This window comes from Gopherus flavomarginatus, chromosome 2, assembly GCF_025201925.1.
Source record: "Gopherus flavomarginatus isolate rGopFla2 chromosome 2, rGopFla2.mat.asm, whole genome shotgun sequence".
In the NCBI taxonomy this organism is placed as follows: domain Eukaryota; kingdom Metazoa; phylum Chordata; order Testudines; family Testudinidae; genus Gopherus; species Gopherus flavomarginatus.
In genome coordinates this window covers 5050068-5067272 of record NC_066618.1, presented here as the reverse complement: position 1 = coordinate 5067272, position 17205 = coordinate 5050068, and the positions used below count along the sequence as shown (strand labels likewise).

At 53.1% G+C, this 17205-nt stretch overlaps 2 protein-coding genes across 2 annotated transcripts; one reads left to right on the top strand and one right to left on the bottom strand.

Moving 5' to 3' along the window:
- Positions 1 to 1112: 1112 nt before the first annotated feature.
- On the top strand, positions 1113 to 6294 carry LOC127045939 (cathelicidin-3-like). Its single transcript, XM_050942836.1, has 4 exons — positions 1113 to 1286; positions 3079 to 3189; positions 5129 to 5212; positions 6132 to 6294. Exons 1-4 carry the CDS (start codon positions 1113 to 1115, stop codon positions 6219 to 6221), a joined length of 459 nt encoding a protein of 152 aa, XP_050798793.1. The 3' UTR covers positions 6222 to 6294.
- Positions 6295 to 10117: 3823 nt separating this feature from the next.
- On the bottom strand, positions 10118 to 16596 carry LOC127045940 (cathelicidin-3-like). The gene is made up of 4 exons (XM_050942837.1): positions 16423 to 16596; positions 14508 to 14618; positions 11127 to 11210; positions 10118 to 10207 (listed from the first exon to the last, which is right to left on the bottom strand). Exons 1-4 carry the CDS (start codon positions 16594 to 16596, stop codon positions 10118 to 10120), a joined length of 459 nt encoding a protein of 152 aa, XP_050798794.1.
- Positions 16597 to 17205: the final 609 nt, after the last annotated feature.

Here is a 17205-nt window from a genome sequence, read left to right as displayed (position 1 = left end):
TGCCACAACCACAGGTTCGGCCGATCGCAGCTCCCACTGACCGCGGTTCGCCTCTCCAGGCCAAGGCATCCAATTTCTTTGCTGGTCTCTAGTTTGCAGGGGTGGCTCTAGGTATTTTCCTGCCTCAAGCACAGGAGGTAGGCTGCCTTCGGTGGCTTGCCTGCGGGAGGACCCTGGTCCCACAGATTCGGCGGCACGCCTGTGAGAGGTCCGCTGAAGCTTCGGGACCAGGGGACCCTTCGCAGGCATCCCGCCGAAGGCAGCCTGCCTGCCGCCCTCGCGGCGACCGACAGAGCACCCCCGGTGGCTTGCTGCCTCAGGCACATGCTTGGCGTGCTGGTGCCTGGAGCCGCCCCTGCTAGTCAGGTTATTCAGCAATAACCAGTTATTCACTCTTTATTTTTGTCTTAGGCTTGATCTACACTTAAAAATTAGATTATGTCACGCAGAGCTGTGAACAATTCCTTGCCCTGAGTGGTGTAGTAAGGTCAGCCTCATCCCCGGTGCAGACGTGGCTAGGTCAAGGGAAGAATCCTTCCATCAACATAGCTGTCACCTCTCAGCGAGATAGTTTAACTACATAGACAGAAAAACTCTCTTACATCAATGTAGGAAGCATCCATACTACAGCCCTACAATGGCACCACTCAGCAGCTGTCGAGTAGACAGACCCTTAGACAGCTATTCATATATGTCAGTGAACGTGATTAGAATAGTGACTGTTAGCAAGTACAAGCCGGTCACCCCTGGTCCTCTGTCTTGCCATGTTCTTAGTAATGGAGGCAGCTCAAGCTGTGAGAGGCTGTCCGTTTTCTGGTTGCAGCTGTGGGGTGGGGGAGTGGGGTTTGTCTCCTCTCTTGGTATTTTTGCTCCCCTTATCGTACTGAGAGCTATAGGGTGAGGTTTCAAAGCCCCTCTCTTTGCAGGCACTGGCTCATTGGCTGACAACACTTTCCCGTGAGAGAAGGAGAAAGCCACAGCTTTGAGGAAGAGCTGCGCACAGACTGAATGAGCCAATCATTCCCCTTTGCACGAAGCTGCTGAAGAGGCAGTGTATATAAAGCACCCGGGCACTGCACTCCTACCTTACCTTGAAACAAAGAGGACCAAGGATGGCAAGCTGCTGGGCGGTCCTGCTGCTGCTGGTCACCGTGGCCGCCGCGGTCCCCGTGAAGACCCCTCAGCCCTACGAGAAGGCCATTGCCCGGGCCATCGCCTTCTACAACCAAGGACCAACGGTGAAATATGCCTTCCGCCTCCTTACAGCCACACCTCCGCCTGAAGTGGTGAGTACTGAAGGGTTCCCTTCGTTAGCTGCTGTTTGAAACCCAGGCACATACTCGGGGATACGTGATTCTCCCTGAACCTGGGCCCCCATCACCTCTTGCCCGGGTCACTCAGTGCCTGCTCCATAGCCCATGAAATAGACTTCAGCGGGGGTTGGATCAGACCCCTGACCTTTCACTGTTCTAACACTGAGAGGCAGGGTGGGTCGGTGGCTGAAGCAGAGGCTTGGAACTGGGGGCACCTGGATTCTAAACCTGGCTCTGCTACTGACCTGCAGGGTGACCTTGGGCCTGTCTCATCCTTCAGCTGCCTGATGTAGTTAGATGATAAACTCCTGGGGGCAGAAATCTCTGTTTGTTTGTTTGTTTCTCACTATGTGCGCTCACAGGGATTAGCTCAATGGGCCCCCTGCCTTAGAGGAGGCTGTTAGATGCTAACAACAGTGACGATCCTCTCAACTTCGAGGCTTCACACTCCTCCAAATGTACAACTCAGCAGCAACCTCCTAAGGGCAACCGGTCCCACTCCAGTAAGCAGCCTGTCCTCAGTAAGAACACCCAGCTCTTATCAGTAGCTCTCAAAGGAGGCCAGTAACATCGTCCCCATTTTACAAATGGGGAAACTGAGGCACAGAGAGGGGACATGACTTGCCCAGTGGGCCAGTGGCACAGCCAGGAATAAATCCCAGCTTATTAGGCATTAACAAAACTGGGATTGCTTCCTATCCCCAAAACAAAAGACACTGAAATAAAAATGCATTTCAGAAGGGTAAAGCATGGCCGGTCGTGGTGGTGGGGATGCTGGTGGAACAGGATTAGCCTGACACACTCATGGAGACTTTGTACATATAGCATTATTGAAATATTCACAGCTGGGTGAATTGTGCAGTGCTGTCCTACCAAATTCTCAGAGCTACATCTAAAGTAAATGCAACATTCACCTCACGCTGATGAACACCGTCGGATTGCTTCAATATGCATTTACCACAGTGTTTCTCAAACTGGGGACGCTGCTTGTGTAGGGAAAGCCCCTGACAGGTCTGGACAATCGTGGCTCCCACTGGCCGCAGTTTGCAGGTCAATGGGAGCTGCTGGAAGCAGCACGGGCCGAGGGACTTACTGGCCACCGCTTCCAGCAGCCACCATTGGCCTGCAGCGGCGAACCGCGGCCAGTGGGAGCCGTAATCAGCCAGATGTGCAGACGGGGCGGGTAAATAACCGGCCAAGCCCACCAGGGGCTTTCCCTACACAAGCAGCGACCCCAGTTTGAGAAACACTGATTTACCACATCACATCTCAGCTAAGGATTAGACACTGACATAGAGAATAGGAACAACATGAGTTATATAAATTGAGGTAAAATTGTATAAAGGGTACAACCACTACCTGCTGGAAGTTATGGACCCCCTTCCCCTATGGCAGGTTATTCTGTAATTGTCCAGTAGGGGACTTTGATACCTCCCTCCAAGGTGTCTAGTACTGACCAATGTTGGAGACAGGAGACCAGAGTAGCTGGCTAACTGGTCTGATCCACCATGGAAATTCTCACAAGTGAGCTCACTGCAGAACATTGACACAAGGCTATCTCCTGCCTCCACCCGCCACCTCATTCCTTGCTTCATGCCAAGGGTTTCAGTGGGACTGCTCGTTTAAGGGTAGCAAGGTCTGGTCTCAAAGACTCAGGCTGCATTGGTACATGTCATGATCTGCTAAACAAATGCAGTGGTTGAGCCCGGCGTGAAGCTACTCGCCATGAGAAGGGCATCTCATTCCTTTACTGGTTCTCTCTTAGGCCCAGGGCACCATATCCAATGCTTTTCAGCTGAACTTCACCATCATGGAGACCACGTGCCCGGCGTCAGACAAAACCCCTGTGGAGCAATGCGCCTTCAAAGAGAATGGGGTAAGGAACAGCTCTGGGGGTGGAGATAGTGCCATGTTCTCTTGTTTGGCACACCTCTGCCGGGATGAGCAACAAGCTCTCCTGAGTCCCTGGGGGCTACAGTGGACACCTGGCAGGCTTTTACTGCCTTTGGCTTAACACTGTGATGCTACAAACTATAATGATCCAATGTGTCGTCACAGAACCTGCTGAGCCAGATTCACTGCTGTAAATGAAGCTGCTGGTTTCTTTTGCTTGTTCCACCAATGAACTTAGCCCTGTGTCCAGGGGGGATGGAACAGTTTGTATTGTGGGGGTGCTGACAGTCATTGACAAAACTGTGTAATCCCTGCATATAATGGAAACCACTTTGAACTGGGGGAACAGCAACCCCCCCACCTCAGCACCCCTAGTTCCAGCACCTCTGCCAGTGTCATAATCACAACTCAGAAAGATCTGTTCTCAGCTTCACTCAGGCCTGTTAACCCACTAGCCCTAGCAGGGGAACAAATTACACCGAAGATCAGGAAAAAATGTGTGGCACAGTGTTTAGGGCTGTGACCCAAGACAAGAGATGGAAGCGCTGGTACTAGGGATTCTGAAAACGGGGCAGAACAGAGGGTTAGAAAAATTCCCACGCAGAACAAATGACGGGGAAAAGGAGCGAGTGACGTACAGGTTCTCTGCCACCTCTGCCCTCTGGGATATATGTGTGTCTGTTTCAGCTGAAGGGAAGGATGCAGGCTTCCAAGGTTCAGCAAATAATTTCACAGCCAGAATTTCATAAACGGCCTCTTGCTTTGGGGCACTCAGCTTCAGGTACATAGATGCCTGAAGTTAGGCACCTGCCATTCATCGTTAGGCCCCTAACTAAGCTTTTGACTTTCAGAGGTGGCGAGCGCCCACTTGAAGCCCCAGTCGAAGTCAATGTGAGCTCAGCACCTCTGAGGGAAAAAGCACACCACCATAGACCCACCGTTCCTAACTTCCCTGAATGTCTTCAACAGCCCCCAGACTGAGTGAATATCAGAACAAAGGGAAAGATCCAGGGAAGATCAAATAGAAACATATTAAAGAAGTCAGTAAGTGATGCCAGCTGCTGACCGGATTTCACCTCAAATTGCAGCGGCTGCACGATCTAGTGGACAAGGCAGTGACATAGGGTGACCAGATAGAAAGTGTGAAAAACTGGGACAGAGAGTGGGAGGTAATAGGCACCAATATAAGAAAAAGCCCCAAATTATCAGGACTGTCCCTATAAAATTGGGACATCTGGTCACCCTAAAGTGACAAGACACAGATTCAGCGATTTAGCACTACAGGAAGGGTGAGGTCTGATCCATACCTGCCCGAACACCTGCTTCCAGATGTGAGCGGTGGGGGGGGGGTCCATCAAGAGAGAAGAGGAGACTGTTTTTTTCTGCTAAATGGATCTGTTTTGAGTTACTGCACCATGTGCCAGAAGCCGAAAGAAGCACCCCCCTACTTCTTTCTGCTTTTCGCACAAGAAACAGTAAAAGAGATGAGCAGAAAAAAGACCCTCCTCTCCCCCCATGGAAGCCCCCTGCATCTAGGGGCAGACATCCAGGAATGCGTAGATCTGACCTCAACCCACCTGCGGAAGTCACCTGAGCTGCTGCAATGCTTCGGGGGACAGCAGTGACGGGCAGGGTTCTCCTGTCGCTGTTGATAATCCACCGCCCCAGGTAGGTGGAGGGAAGAATTCTTCCCTCGACCTAGTGCTGTCTGCACGGAGGGCTAGGTGGGCACAGATACATCTCTCAGGGGTGCAGCATTATCCTGAGAGACGTAGCTACGCCGCTGTAAATTTGTAGTGTAGACCTCAGTCTACCTAGATCAAAGTGAACTGGGCTGTCCCTACGTGAGCTGCAGCCACACCTCCCCAAGTGCTGTTTAGACAGACTAGAAGCTATTGTCCCCTCCTCTCCCTCCCTTGCAGCTGGTCAGAGACTGCTCAGGACACTTCTCCACCCAGGAAACATGCCCTGTCTTCGCGATCACCTGTGACGTCGCCCCTCCACAGGTGAGCTGTCCAACCCGATGACTCGGAGGGCGAGGGAGGGGAGAATATATACCCTGAACAAGAGGGGCTGGGGCAGCATCTCCCCAGGGTGAAAATGCCACTGGGGCATCTCCTTCTGCTTTCGGTGCATTCACCTGCAAACCCACCTCTGCCAAATAGAGAGAGGAGTCAAATCCTCCCCCTATGTGGGACCTAGACAACCCAGGGAAGGCGAATGTCCGAGATGGCTCTTTGTCACTGCACGGCCGGGTCTAACAAAACAAATGTCTGAGTTTTGGCAGAAGACACCTGTAACCTCATGCTACAGACATTAGGCCCCAGGTTGGCTTCCCGGTCTCTCCCACGAAAGGATCTGCCTTGGCTGGGATGGGTCAACCCTCAGTTGAAGTCGTAGGGCCTCATCCAGACATCAAGTGAAACCCATGACAGTCTTTCCATTGAATTCAATGAGCTTTGTTTCAGACCCGGAGAGACAGAAGTATGTGATTTGGATCCCCATATGAAAGGGTTTCCCCAGAACATCAACCCTGCAGCTGGGAATCCCAGTTCCTCCCTGGCACAGACCCCATTAGTGTGGTGTCGTCCAGCAGCCAGGAGAGCTGTCCTCCTGAAAGTGAGCCCTTGCCACACGTGCCCAGGAAGAGCCCCAGCTGCTATGGCAGACGCTTGTCCCGGGACGTAGAATTCCAGCCATCCCTTCCTGGCCATTCCCAACTCCTCTTGGTCTAGCTCCAGTCTCAGACTCCGCTCCCCAGAAGGGGCTGCGCAAAGCGTGTTAGAATAGGACTGTCCCCTGGTCCCCCAAACCAGCCCTCAGATATTTGACAAGGTGCAGATGATGAAGTTGAACATAAACACCATTAGAAGCCAGGTGAGTCTCCATGGAGACGCTAACACACTTCTTTCCCCCTCCATACAGCCCGTTCGCGTCACCAGATGGTGGCCCCTTGTGAGGATAGGCGCAAAAATCGTCGGTCACGGCATTGACTACTACCGCAGAAGGGGTTAATCCAGAGATCGAGGAGGGTAATGCAAGTTTGGAAGACCTGCCCGTGCCCCACGCTGGAAGCTTACCAGGAATCACGCCGCAAGTCGGAACCACCCCAGGGATCGCACCTTTCCTCACGGCCTAGCTTCCCCCTTAGTCCAATTGCATCTGCCAGGGCTTCTCTGTACAATAAATGGCTGTTCGCAGAGCCGTATGGTTGTGCATGTTTCCTGCGCGCCCGCGCACGTCCCCTCACCCCTCACCTTCCCATGCTGCCCCCACCTGTGCTTGTGGTCAGTGAAAAGCCCCCATTAGGCACCCAGCTGCCCCTCTCCCCCGGCCCATTGCCAGGAAGGGCCAGAAGCTCAATGCCTGGATTGGCTTTAGCATATGGACTTCAAGTCTAGCTGGGAGCTGAGTCAACACGCAAAGCCCAGCAAGCGGGCAGAGCCAATGTAAGAGGCCCGTACCCTGGACTCACCCAGCTTAGTAACATGGACTGTGGGCACCTCTGGCTTCCATCACTGAAGCTCCAATGGGGCAACCAGCCAGTCCAGGGCCCACAAAGTTATGGGGGCCCAACCAGGGTATGATTTCAAATGCAGGAGTCCCAGGCTGGAGGTGTCTGGGGATTGCACCCCTGACAGGTTCGTATAGATAGGACTCAGGCATCTGGAAGCCTGTATACCCACTGCCTGAAGGTGTAGCCAAAACATAGATAGATAGAACCCAAGCATCCGGTGATCTGCTGTGGGGGGGGGCTTTCTGTGCTGGTGCTGCAGGGGGCTGCTGGCCATGGAGGGCTCCTGGATCTAGCCCACGTGTTCCTGCCACTACCAGACCCCCAGAAGTTGAGCCACAATGCTCCGCAATGGAGAGGGGCCCCAGAGGAGAGCAGGATCCGCCAGTCCTGCAGGGCAAAGGGAGTGGCTAGAATGGGGGGCGGCTCTGTTTGGAGTGGCTCCAGGTTTGAGTAGCCAGCAAGGACACACAGGGGAGGCACGGTGGCATTGCAGCGCTGGGGACACACGGGGGGCACAGCAGGCAGAGACAAGGGACATGGGAGCCCCTAGAGATGAAACACAAGGTAAAGCATCGGCTCCTTTGTATGGGGTGGGGGTGGAATAGGGGAGGGGGAACTAGATCGGAGCCAGAGGGGGACAGGGAGAGCAGCGGGAGCAGAACTGAGGGGCTGGAGTTGCTCAGGCTGGGGAAGGGGACGAGTGGAGCTCAGGGCATCTGGATCGGAGCTGGGGCCAATGCGGAATTGGAGTAGCTGAAGGTGTCTGAGGGGAGGAGCTGGGGGAGGGCTTGTGGGGGCTTGAACCAAGGCTGGGGGGTGGATCAGGGAAGGTGGGATCAGGGCTGAACTGATGGAGGCTGGAGAGGGGTTGAGGGAGAGCTGGGGCAGAGATTGAACAATCCCAGTTCCCTCAGCCTCTCCTCATAAGTCATGTGCTCCAGCCCCCTAATCATTTTTGTTGCCCTCCACTGGACTCTTTCCAGTTTTGTCCACATCCTTCTTGTAGTGTGGGGCCCAAAACTGGACACAGTACTCCAGATGAGACCTCACCAATGTTGAATAGAGGGGGATGATCACGTCCCTCGATCTGCTGGCAATGCCCCTACTTATACAGCCTGTTCTCCAAAGTAGCATCGGGTTGGCCATCCTTTGAGGCGGGGCTGCCTGGAAGGCACAATGGGGGGTTGAAAGCTTGGAGCACTTTCACAGGGGCCTCCAGGCAGGGATTAAACTCATCAGGGAACTCCCCTTTGCTGCCCCCCCAGCTCCCAATCCCCTTTGGCTGGGCCAGCGCGAGCTGTTCCCCCCCACCCCCGTTTCACTCCGCTCATCCCAGCTGGTGGCAGTCCCTTTGCACACCTCCACGGAGCTCTGACACGATGGGGCAGCACAGGCAGGGAACCAGACCCTTCGACTGCTGGCTTCACAGCCGTATGACCCCAGGCAGGCGGGGAGAGTCATTCGGCCTGACGGCAGCTGAGACTGGGGCGAGAGAGGGGCCAGTCTGAGGCCTGGGGCAATGACAGGTCAGTGATGGAGGGCCAGTCACAGACTCAACCTCAAAGGCTGCCTCTGGAACGCCAGTAGTAACATGCCAAAAGGAGGGAGACTCCCCCTGTACCACCACCCCAATTAGGAGTCAGTTTGCAGACCCTTAGCTCCTCCAGCCTTTAGGAAAGGAAGGCTGGTCTTGGGGCTAAGGCACACAGCTGGGAATCAGGAGGTCTAGGTCCCAGATTCCCTGTCTGGCCTGGAGCCTCAGCTCCCACTCTGTAAACTGGGGCTAATGACCCCTCCTTTCCCCCACCCTTTGTCTGTCTCAGCCATTCAGCCTGTCAGTTCTTCTGAGCAGGGCCAGTTGCTCACACTGGGTTTGTACAGCACGTAGCACCTTGGGGCTCTGATGTCACCGGAGGCCTCTGGTGCAAAGGCGGTACAAGTAACTAATAATCATCCTTCAGCCCCCCAGCTCCTGGTTCGCTCCGCCACAGCTCCAATCCCTGCCCCAGCTCTCCCTCAACCCCTCTCTAGCCTCCATCAGTCCAGCCCTGATCCCATCTTCCCTGATCCACCCCCCAGCCTTGGTTCAAGCCCCCACAAGCCCTCCCCCAGCTCCTCCCCTCAGACACCTTCAGCTACTCCAATTCCGCGTTGGCCCCAGCTCCGATCCAGATGCCCTGAGCTCCACTCGTCCCCTTCCCCAGCCTGAGCAACTCCAGCCCCTCAGTTCTGCTCCCGCTGCTCTCCCTGTCCCCCTCTGGCTCCGACCTAGTTCCCCCTCCCCTATTCCACCCCCACCCCATACAAAGGAGCCAATGCTTTTACCTTGTGTTTCATCTCTAGGGGCCCCCATGTCCCTTGTCTCTGCCTGCTGTGCCCCCCGTGTGTCCCCAGCGCTGCAATGCCACCGTGCCTCCCCTGTGTGTCCTTGCTGGCTGCTCAAGCCTGGAGCCACTCCAAACAGAGCCACCCCTCATTCTAGCCACTCCCTTTGCCCTGCAGGACTGGCGGATTCTGCTCTCCTCTGGGGCCCCTCTCCATTGCAGAGCATTGTGGCTCAGCTTCTGGGGGTCTGGTAGTGGCAGGAACACGTGGGCTAGATCCAGGAGCCCTCCATGGAGAGCAGCCCCCTGCAGCACCAGCACAGAAAGCCCCCCACCCCCACAGCAGATCACCGGACGCTTGGGTTCTATCTATCTATGTTCTGGCTACACCTTCAGGCAGTGGGTATACAGGCTTCCAGATGCCTGAGTCCTATCTATGCGAACCTGTCAGGGGTGCAATCCCCAGACACCTCCAGCCTGGGACTCCTGCATTTGAAATCATATCCTGGTTGGGCCCCCATAACTTTGTGGGCCCTGGACTGGCTGGTTGCCCCATTGGAGCTGCAGTGATGGAAGCCAGAGGCACCCACAGTCCATGTCACTAAGCTGGGTGAGTCCAGGGTACGGGCCTCTTACATTGGCTCTGCCCGCGTCCTGGGCTTCATGCGTTGACTCAGCTCCCTGCTAGACTTGAAGTCCAGATGCTAAAGCCATTCCAGGCATTGGGCTTCTGGCCCTCCCTGGCAATGGGCCGGGGGAGAGGGGCAGCTGGGTGCCTAATGGGGGCTTTTCACTGACCACAAGCACAGGTGGGGCCAGCATGGGAAGGGGAGGGGTGAGGGGACGTGCGTGGGCGCGCAGGAATCATGCACAACCATACGGCTCTGTGAACAGCCATTTATTGTACAGAGAAGCCCTGGCAGATGCAATTGGACTAAGGGGGAAGCTAGGCCGTGAGGAAAAGTGCGATCCCTGGGGTGGTTCCGACTTGCGGCGTGATTCCTGGTAAGCCTCCAGCGTGGGGCACGGGCAGGTCTGCCAAGCTTGCGTTAACCTCCTCGATCTCTGGATTAACCCCTTCTGCGGTAGTAGTCAATGCCGTGACCGACGATTTTTGCCCCTATCCTCACAAGGGGCCACCACCTGGTGACGCGAACGGGCTGTATGGAGGGGGAAAGAAGTGTGTTAGCGTCTCCATGGAGACTCACCTGGCTTCTAATGGTGTTTATGTTCAACTTCATCATCTGCACCTTGTCAAATATCTGAGGGCTGGTTTGGGGGACCAGGGGACAGTCCTATTCTAACACGCTTTGCGCAGCCCCTTCTGGGGAGCGGAGTCTGAGACTGGAGCTAGACCAAGAGGAGTTGGGAATGGCCAGGAAGGGATGGCTGGAATTCTACGTCCCGGGACAAGCATCTGCCATAGCAGCTGGGGCTCTTCCTGGGCACATGTGGGAAGGGCTCACTTTCAGGAGGACAGCTCTCCTGGCTGCTGGATGACACCACACTAATGGGGTCTGTGCCGGGGAGGAACTGGGATTCCCAGCTGGAGGGTTGATGTTCTGGGGAAACCCTTCCATATGGGGATCCAAATCACGTACTACTGTCTCTCCAGGTCTGAAACAAAGCTCATTGAATTCAATGGAAAGACTGTCATGGGTTTCACTTGATGTCTGGATAAGGCCCTACGACTTCGACTGAGGATTGGCCCATCCCAGCCAAGGCAGATCCTTTCGTGGGAGAGACCGGGAAGCCAACCTGGGGCCTAATGTCTGTAGCATGAGGTTAAGGGAGTCTTCTGCTGAAACCCAGACACTCATTTTGTTAGACCCGGCCGTGCAGTGACAAAGAGCCATCTTGCACATCCGACTTCCCTGGGGTGTCTTGGTCCCACAAAGGGGGAGGATTTGACTCCTCTCTCAGTTTGGCAGAGGTGGGTTTGCAGGTGAATGCACTCAAAGCAGAAGGAGATGCCCCAGTGGCATTTTCACCCTGGGGAGATGCTGCCCCAGCCCCTCTTGCTCAGGGTATAAGTTCTCCCCTCCCTCGCCCCCCGAATCATCAAGTTGGACAGCTCACCTGCGGAGGGGCGACGTCACAGGTGATCGCGACGACAGAGCATGTTTCCTGGGTGGAGAAATGTCCTGAGCAGTCTCTGACCAGCTGCAAGGGAGGGAGAGGAGGGGACAATAGTTTCCAGTCTGTCTAAACGGCACTTGGGGAGGTGTGGCTGCAGCTCACGTAGGGACAGCCGAGCTCACTTTGATCTAGGTAGACTGAGAGCTGGTCTACACTACAAATTTACAGCGGCATTCCTACATCTCTCAAGGTAACACTGCACTCCTGAGAGATGTATCTGCACCCACCTAGCCCTCTGTGCAGACAGCGCTAGGTCGAGGGAAGAATTCTTCCCTCCACCTACCTGGGGCGGGGGATTATCGACAGCGACAGGAGAACGTTGCCCATCACTGCTGTCCCCTGAAGCATTGCAGCAGCTCAGGTGACTTCCGCAGGTGGGCTGAGGTCAGATCTACGCATTCCTGGATGCCTGCTCCTAGAGGCAGGGGGCTTCCATGGGAGGACAGGAGGGTCTTTTTTTCTGCTCATCTCTTTTACTGTTTCTTGTGCGAAAAGCAGAAAGAAGTAGGGGGGTGCTTCTTTCGGCTTGTAGCACATGGTGCAGTAACTCAAAACAGATCCATTTAGCAGAAAAAAACTGTCTCCTCTTCTCTTCTGATGGATCCCCCCGTCACTGCTCACATCTGGAAGCAGGTGTTCAGGTAGGTATGGATCAGACCTCACCCTTCCGGTAGTGCTAAATTGCTGAATCTGTGTCTTGTCACTTTAGAGTGACCAGATGTCCCAATTTTATAGGGACAGTCCGGATAATTTGGGGCTTTTTCTTATATTGGTGCCTATTACCTCCCACTCTCTCTCCCAGTTTTACACTTTTTATCTGGTCACCCTATGTCACTGCCTTGTCCACTAGATTGTGCAGCCGCTGCAATTTGAGGTGAAATCCAGTCAGCAGCTGGCATCACTTACTGACTTCTTTAAGTATCAGAGGGTAGCCGTGTTAGTCTGGATCTGTAAAAGCAGCAAAGAATCCTGTGGCACCTTATAGACTAACAGACGTTTTGGAGCATGAGCTTTCGTGGGTGAATACCCACTTCCTCAGATGCATGTAATGGAAATATCCAGGGGCAGGTATATATATTTGTGCTAGCAAGCAAGCTAGAGATAACGAGGTCAGTTCAATCAGGGAGGATGAGGCCCTGTTCTAGCAGTTGAGGTGTGAAAACCAAGAGAGGAGAAACTGGTTCTGTAATTGGCAAGCCATTCACAGTCTTTGTTCAATCCTGAGCTGATGGTGTCAAATTTGCTGATGAACTGAAGCTCAGCAGTTTCTCTTTGAAGTCTGGTCCTGAAGTTTTTTTGCTGCAGGATGGCCACCTTAAGGTCTGCTATAGTGTGGCCAGGGAGGTTGAAGTGCTCTCCTACAGGTTTTTGTATATTGCCATTCCTAATGTCTGATTTGTGTCCATTTATCCTTTTCCGTAGAGACTGTCCAGTTTGGCCGATGTACATAGCAGAGGGGCATTGCTGGCATATGATGGCGTATATTACATTGGTGGATGTGCAGGTGAATGAACCAGTGATGGTGTGGCTGATCTGGTTAGGCCCTGTGATGGTGTCGCTGGTGTAGATATGTGGGCAGAGTTGGCATCGAGGTTTGTTGCATGGATTGGTACCTGAGCTAGAGTTATTATGGTGTGGTGTGCAGTTACTGGTGAACCAGTACAGCGACACCATCACAGGGCCTAACCAGATCAGCCACACCATCACTGGTTCATTCACCTGCACATCCACCAATGTAATATACGCCATCATATGCCAGCAATGCCCCTCTGCTATGTACATCGGCCAAACTGGACAGTCTCTACGGAAAAGGATAAATGGACACAAATCAGACATTAGGAATGGCAATATACAAAAACCTGTAGGAGAGCACTTCAACCTCCCTGGCCACACTATAGCAGACCTTAAGGTGGCCATCCTGCAGCAAAAAAACTTCAGGACCAGACTTCAAAGAGAAACTGCTGAGCTTCAGTTCATCAGCAAATTTGACACCATCAGCTCAGGATTGAACAAAGACTGTGAATGGCTTGCCAATTACAGAACCAGTTTCTCCTCTCTTGGTTTTCACACCTCAACTGCTAGAACAGGGCCTCATCCTCCCTGATTGAACTGACCTCGTTATCTCTAGCTTGCTTGCTAGCACAAATATATATACCTGCCCCTGGATATTTCCATTACATGCATCTGAGGAAGTGGGTATTCACCCACGAAAGCTCATGCTCCAAAACGTCTGTTAGTCTATAAGGTGCCACAGGATTCTTTGCTGACTTCTTTAATATGTTTCTATTTGATCTTCCCTGGATCCTTCCCTTCTGATATTCACTCAGTCTGGGGGCTGTTGAAGACATTCAGGGAAGTTAGGAACGGTGGGTCTATGGTGGTGTGCTTTTTCCCCCAGAGGTGCTGAGCTCACATTGACTTTGACTGGGGCTTCAAGTGGGCGCTCGCCACCTCTGAAAGTCAAAAGCTTAGTTAGGGGCCTAATGATGAATGGCAGGTGCCTAACTTCAGGCATCTATGTGCCTGAAGCTGAGTGCCCCAAAGCAAGAGGCCGTTTATGAAATTCTGGCTGTGAAATTATTTGCTGAACCTTGGAAGCCTGCATCCTTCCCTTCAGCTGAAACAGACACACATATATCCCAGAGGGCAGAGGTGGCAGAGAACCTGTACGTCACTCGCTCCTTTTCCCCGTCATTTGTTCTGCGTGGGAATTTTTCTAACCCTCTGTTCTGCCCCGTTTTCAGAATCCCTAGTACCAGCGCTTCCATCTCTTGTCTTGGGTCACAGCCCTAAACACTGTGCCACACATTTTTTCCTGATCTTCGGTGTAATTTGTTCCCCTGCTAGGGCTAGTGGGTTAACAGGCCTGAGTGAAGCTGAGAACAGATCTTTCTGAGTTGTGATTATGACACTGGCAGAGGTGCTGGAACTAGGGGTGCTGAGGTGAGGGGGTTGCTGTTCCCCCAGTTCAAAGTGGTTTCCATTATATGCAGGGATTACACACTTTTGTCAATGACTGTCAGCACCCCCACAATACAAACTGTTCCATCCCCCCTGGACACAGGGCTAAGTTCATTGGTGGAACAAGCAAAAGAAACCTGCAGCTTCATTTACAGCAGTGAATCTGGCTCAGCAGGTTCTGTGACGACACATTGGATCATTATAGTTCATAACATCACAGTGTTAAGCCAAAGGCAGTAAAAGCCTGCCAGGTGTCCACTGTAGCCCCCAGGGACTCAGGAGAGCTTGTTGCTCATCCCGGCAGAGGTGTGCCAAACAAGAGAACATGGCACTATCTCCACCCCCAGAGCTGTTCCTTACCCCATTCTCTTTGAAGGCGCATTGCTCCACAGGGGTTTTGTCTGACGCCGGGCACGTGGTCTCCATGATGGTGAAGTTCAGCTGAAAAGCATTGGATATGGTGCCCTGGGCCTAAGAGAGAACCAGTAAAGGAATGAGATACCCTTCTCATGGCGAGTAGTGTCACGCCGGGCTCAACCACTGCATTTGTTTAGCAGATCATGACATGTACCAATGCAGCCTGAGTCTTTGAGACCAGACCTTGCTACTCTTAAACGAGCAGTCCCACTGAAACCCTTGGCATGAAGCAAGGAATGAGGTGGCGGGTGGAGGCAGGGGATAGCCTTGTGTCAATGTTCTGCAGTGAGCTCACTTGTGAGAATTTCCATGGTGGATCAGACCAGTTAGCCAGCTACTCTGGTCTCCTGTCTCCAACATTGGTCAGTACCAGACACTTTGGAGGAAGGTATCAAAGTCCCCTATTGGACAATTACAGAATAACCTGCCATAGGGGAAGGGGGTCCATAACTTCCAGCAGGTAGTGGTTGTACCCTTTATACAATTTTACCTCAATTTATATAACTCATGTTGTTCCTATTCTCTATGTCAGTGTCTAATCCTTAGCTGAGATGTGATGTGGTAAATCAGTGTTTCTCAAACTGGGGTCGCTGCTTGGGAAGGGGAAAGCCCCTGGCGGGCTGAGCTGGTTTGTTTACCTGCCCTGTCCGCACGTCCAGCTGATCACGGCTCCCACTGGCCACGGTTCGCCGCTGCAGGCCAATGGTGGCTGCTGGAAGCAGTGGCCAGTAAGTCCCTCGGCCCGTGCCGCTTGCAGCAGCTCCCATTGACCTGCAAACTGCGGCCAGTGGGAGCCACGATTGTCCAGACCTGCCAGGGGCTTTCCCTACACAAGCAGCATCCCCAGTTTGAGTAATACTGTGGTAAATGCATATTGAAGCAATCCGACGGTGTTCATCAGCGTGAGGTGAATGTTGCATTTACTTTAGATGTAGCTCTGAGAATTTGGTAGGACAGTACTGCACCATTCAGCCAGCTGTGAATATTTCAATAATGCTATATGTACAAAGTCTCCATGAGTGCAGTGTGTCAGGATAATCCTTTTCCACCAGCATCCCCACCACCACGACCGGCCATGGTTAACCCTTCTGAAATGCATTTTTATTTCAGTGTCTTTTGTTTTGGGGATAGGAAGCAATCCCAGCTTTGTTAATGCCTAATAAGCTGGGATTTATTCCTGGCTGTGCCACTGGCCCACTGGGCAAGTCATGTCCCCTCTCTGTGCCTCAGTTTCCCCATTTGTAAAATGGGGACGATGTTACTGGCCTCCTTTGAGAGCTACTGATGCAAAGCTCTAGATAAGAGCTGGATACTCTTATTGAGGACAGGCTGCTAAGTGGAGTGGGACCGGTTGCCCTTAGGAGGTTGCTGCTGAGTTGTACATTTGGAGGAGTGCGAAGTCTCAAAGTTGAGAGGATCGTCACTATTGTTAGCATCTAACAGCCTTCTCTAAGGCGGAGAGCCATTGAGCTAGTCCCTGTGCGTGCACGTAGTGAGAAACAAAGAGAGATTTCAGCCCCAAGGAGTTTATCATCTAACTACATAAGGCAGCTGAAGGATGGGACAGGCCCAAGGTCACCCTGCAGGTCAGTGGCAGAGCCAGGTTTAGAATCCAGGTGCCCCCAGTTCCAAGCCTCTGCTTCAGCCACCGACCCACCCTGCCTCTCAGTGTTAGAACAGTGAAAGGCCAGGGGTCTGATCCAACCCCCGCTGGAGTCTATTTCATGGGCTATGGAGCAGGCACTGAGTGACCCGGGCGAGAGGTGATGGGGGCCCAGGTTCAGGGAGAATCACGTATCCCCGAGTATGTGCCTGGGTTTCAAACAGCAGCTGACGAAGGGAACCCTTCAGTACTCACCACTTCAGGCAGAGGTGTGGCTGTAAGGAGGCGGAAGGCATATTTCACCGTTGGTCCTTGGTTGTAGAAGGCGATGGCCCGGGCAATGGCCTTCTCGTAGGGCTGAGGGGTCTTCACAGGGACCGCGGCGGCCACGGTGACCAGCAGCAGCAGGACCGCCCAGCAGCTTGCCATCCTTGGTCCTCTTTGTTTCAAGGTAAGGTAGGAGTGCAGTGCCCGGGTGCTTTATATACACTGCCTCTTCAGCAGCTTCGTGCAAAGGGGAATGATTGGCTCATTCAGTCTGTGCGCAGCTCTTCCTCAAAGCTGTGGCTTTCTCCTTCTCTCACGGGAAAGTGTTGTCAGCCAATGAGCCAGTGCCTGCAAAGAGAGGGGCTTCGAAAGCTCACCCTGTAGCTCTCAGTGCAATAAGGGGAGCAAAAATACCAAGAGAGGAGACAAACCCCACTCCCCCACCCCACAACTGCAACCAGAAAACGGACAGCCTCTCACAGCTTGAGCTGCCTCCATTACTAAGAACATGGCAAGACAGAGGACCAGGGGTGACCGGCTTGTACTTGCTAACAGTCACTATTCTAATCATGTTCACTGACATATATGAATAGCTGTCTAAGGGCCTGTCTACTCGACAGCTGCTGAGTGGTGCCATTGTAGGGCTGTAGTATGGTTGCTTCCTACACTGATGGAAGAGAGTTTTTCTGTCTATGTAGTTAAACTATCTCGCTGAGAGGTGACAGCTATGTTGATGGAAGGATTCTTCCCTTGACCTAGCCACATCTGCAC

Coding starts and splice junctions, on each gene's coding strand:
- LOC127045940 (XM_050942837.1), bottom strand. CDS start 16,596: ATGGCAAGCTGCTGGGCGGTCCTGCTGCTGCTGGTCACCGTGGCCGCC. Junction 14,619..16,422: donor CCACACCTCTGCCTGAAGTG/GTGAGTACTGAA, acceptor GTTCTCTCTTAG/GCCCAGGGCACCATATCCAA. Junction 11,211..14,507: donor GCGCCTTCAAAGAGAATGGG/GTAAGGAACAGC, acceptor CCTCCCTTGCAG/CTGGTCAGAGACTGCTCAGG.
- LOC127045939 (XM_050942836.1), top strand. CDS start 1,113: ATGGCAAGCTGCTGGGCGGTCCTGCTGCTGCTGGTCACCGTGGCCGCC. Junction 1,287..3,078: donor CCACACCTCCGCCTGAAGTG/GTGAGTACTGAA, acceptor GTTCTCTCTTAG/GCCCAGGGCACCATATCCAA. Junction 3,190..5,128: donor GCGCCTTCAAAGAGAATGGG/GTAAGGAACAGC, acceptor CCTCCCTTGCAG/CTGGTCAGAGACTGCTCAGG.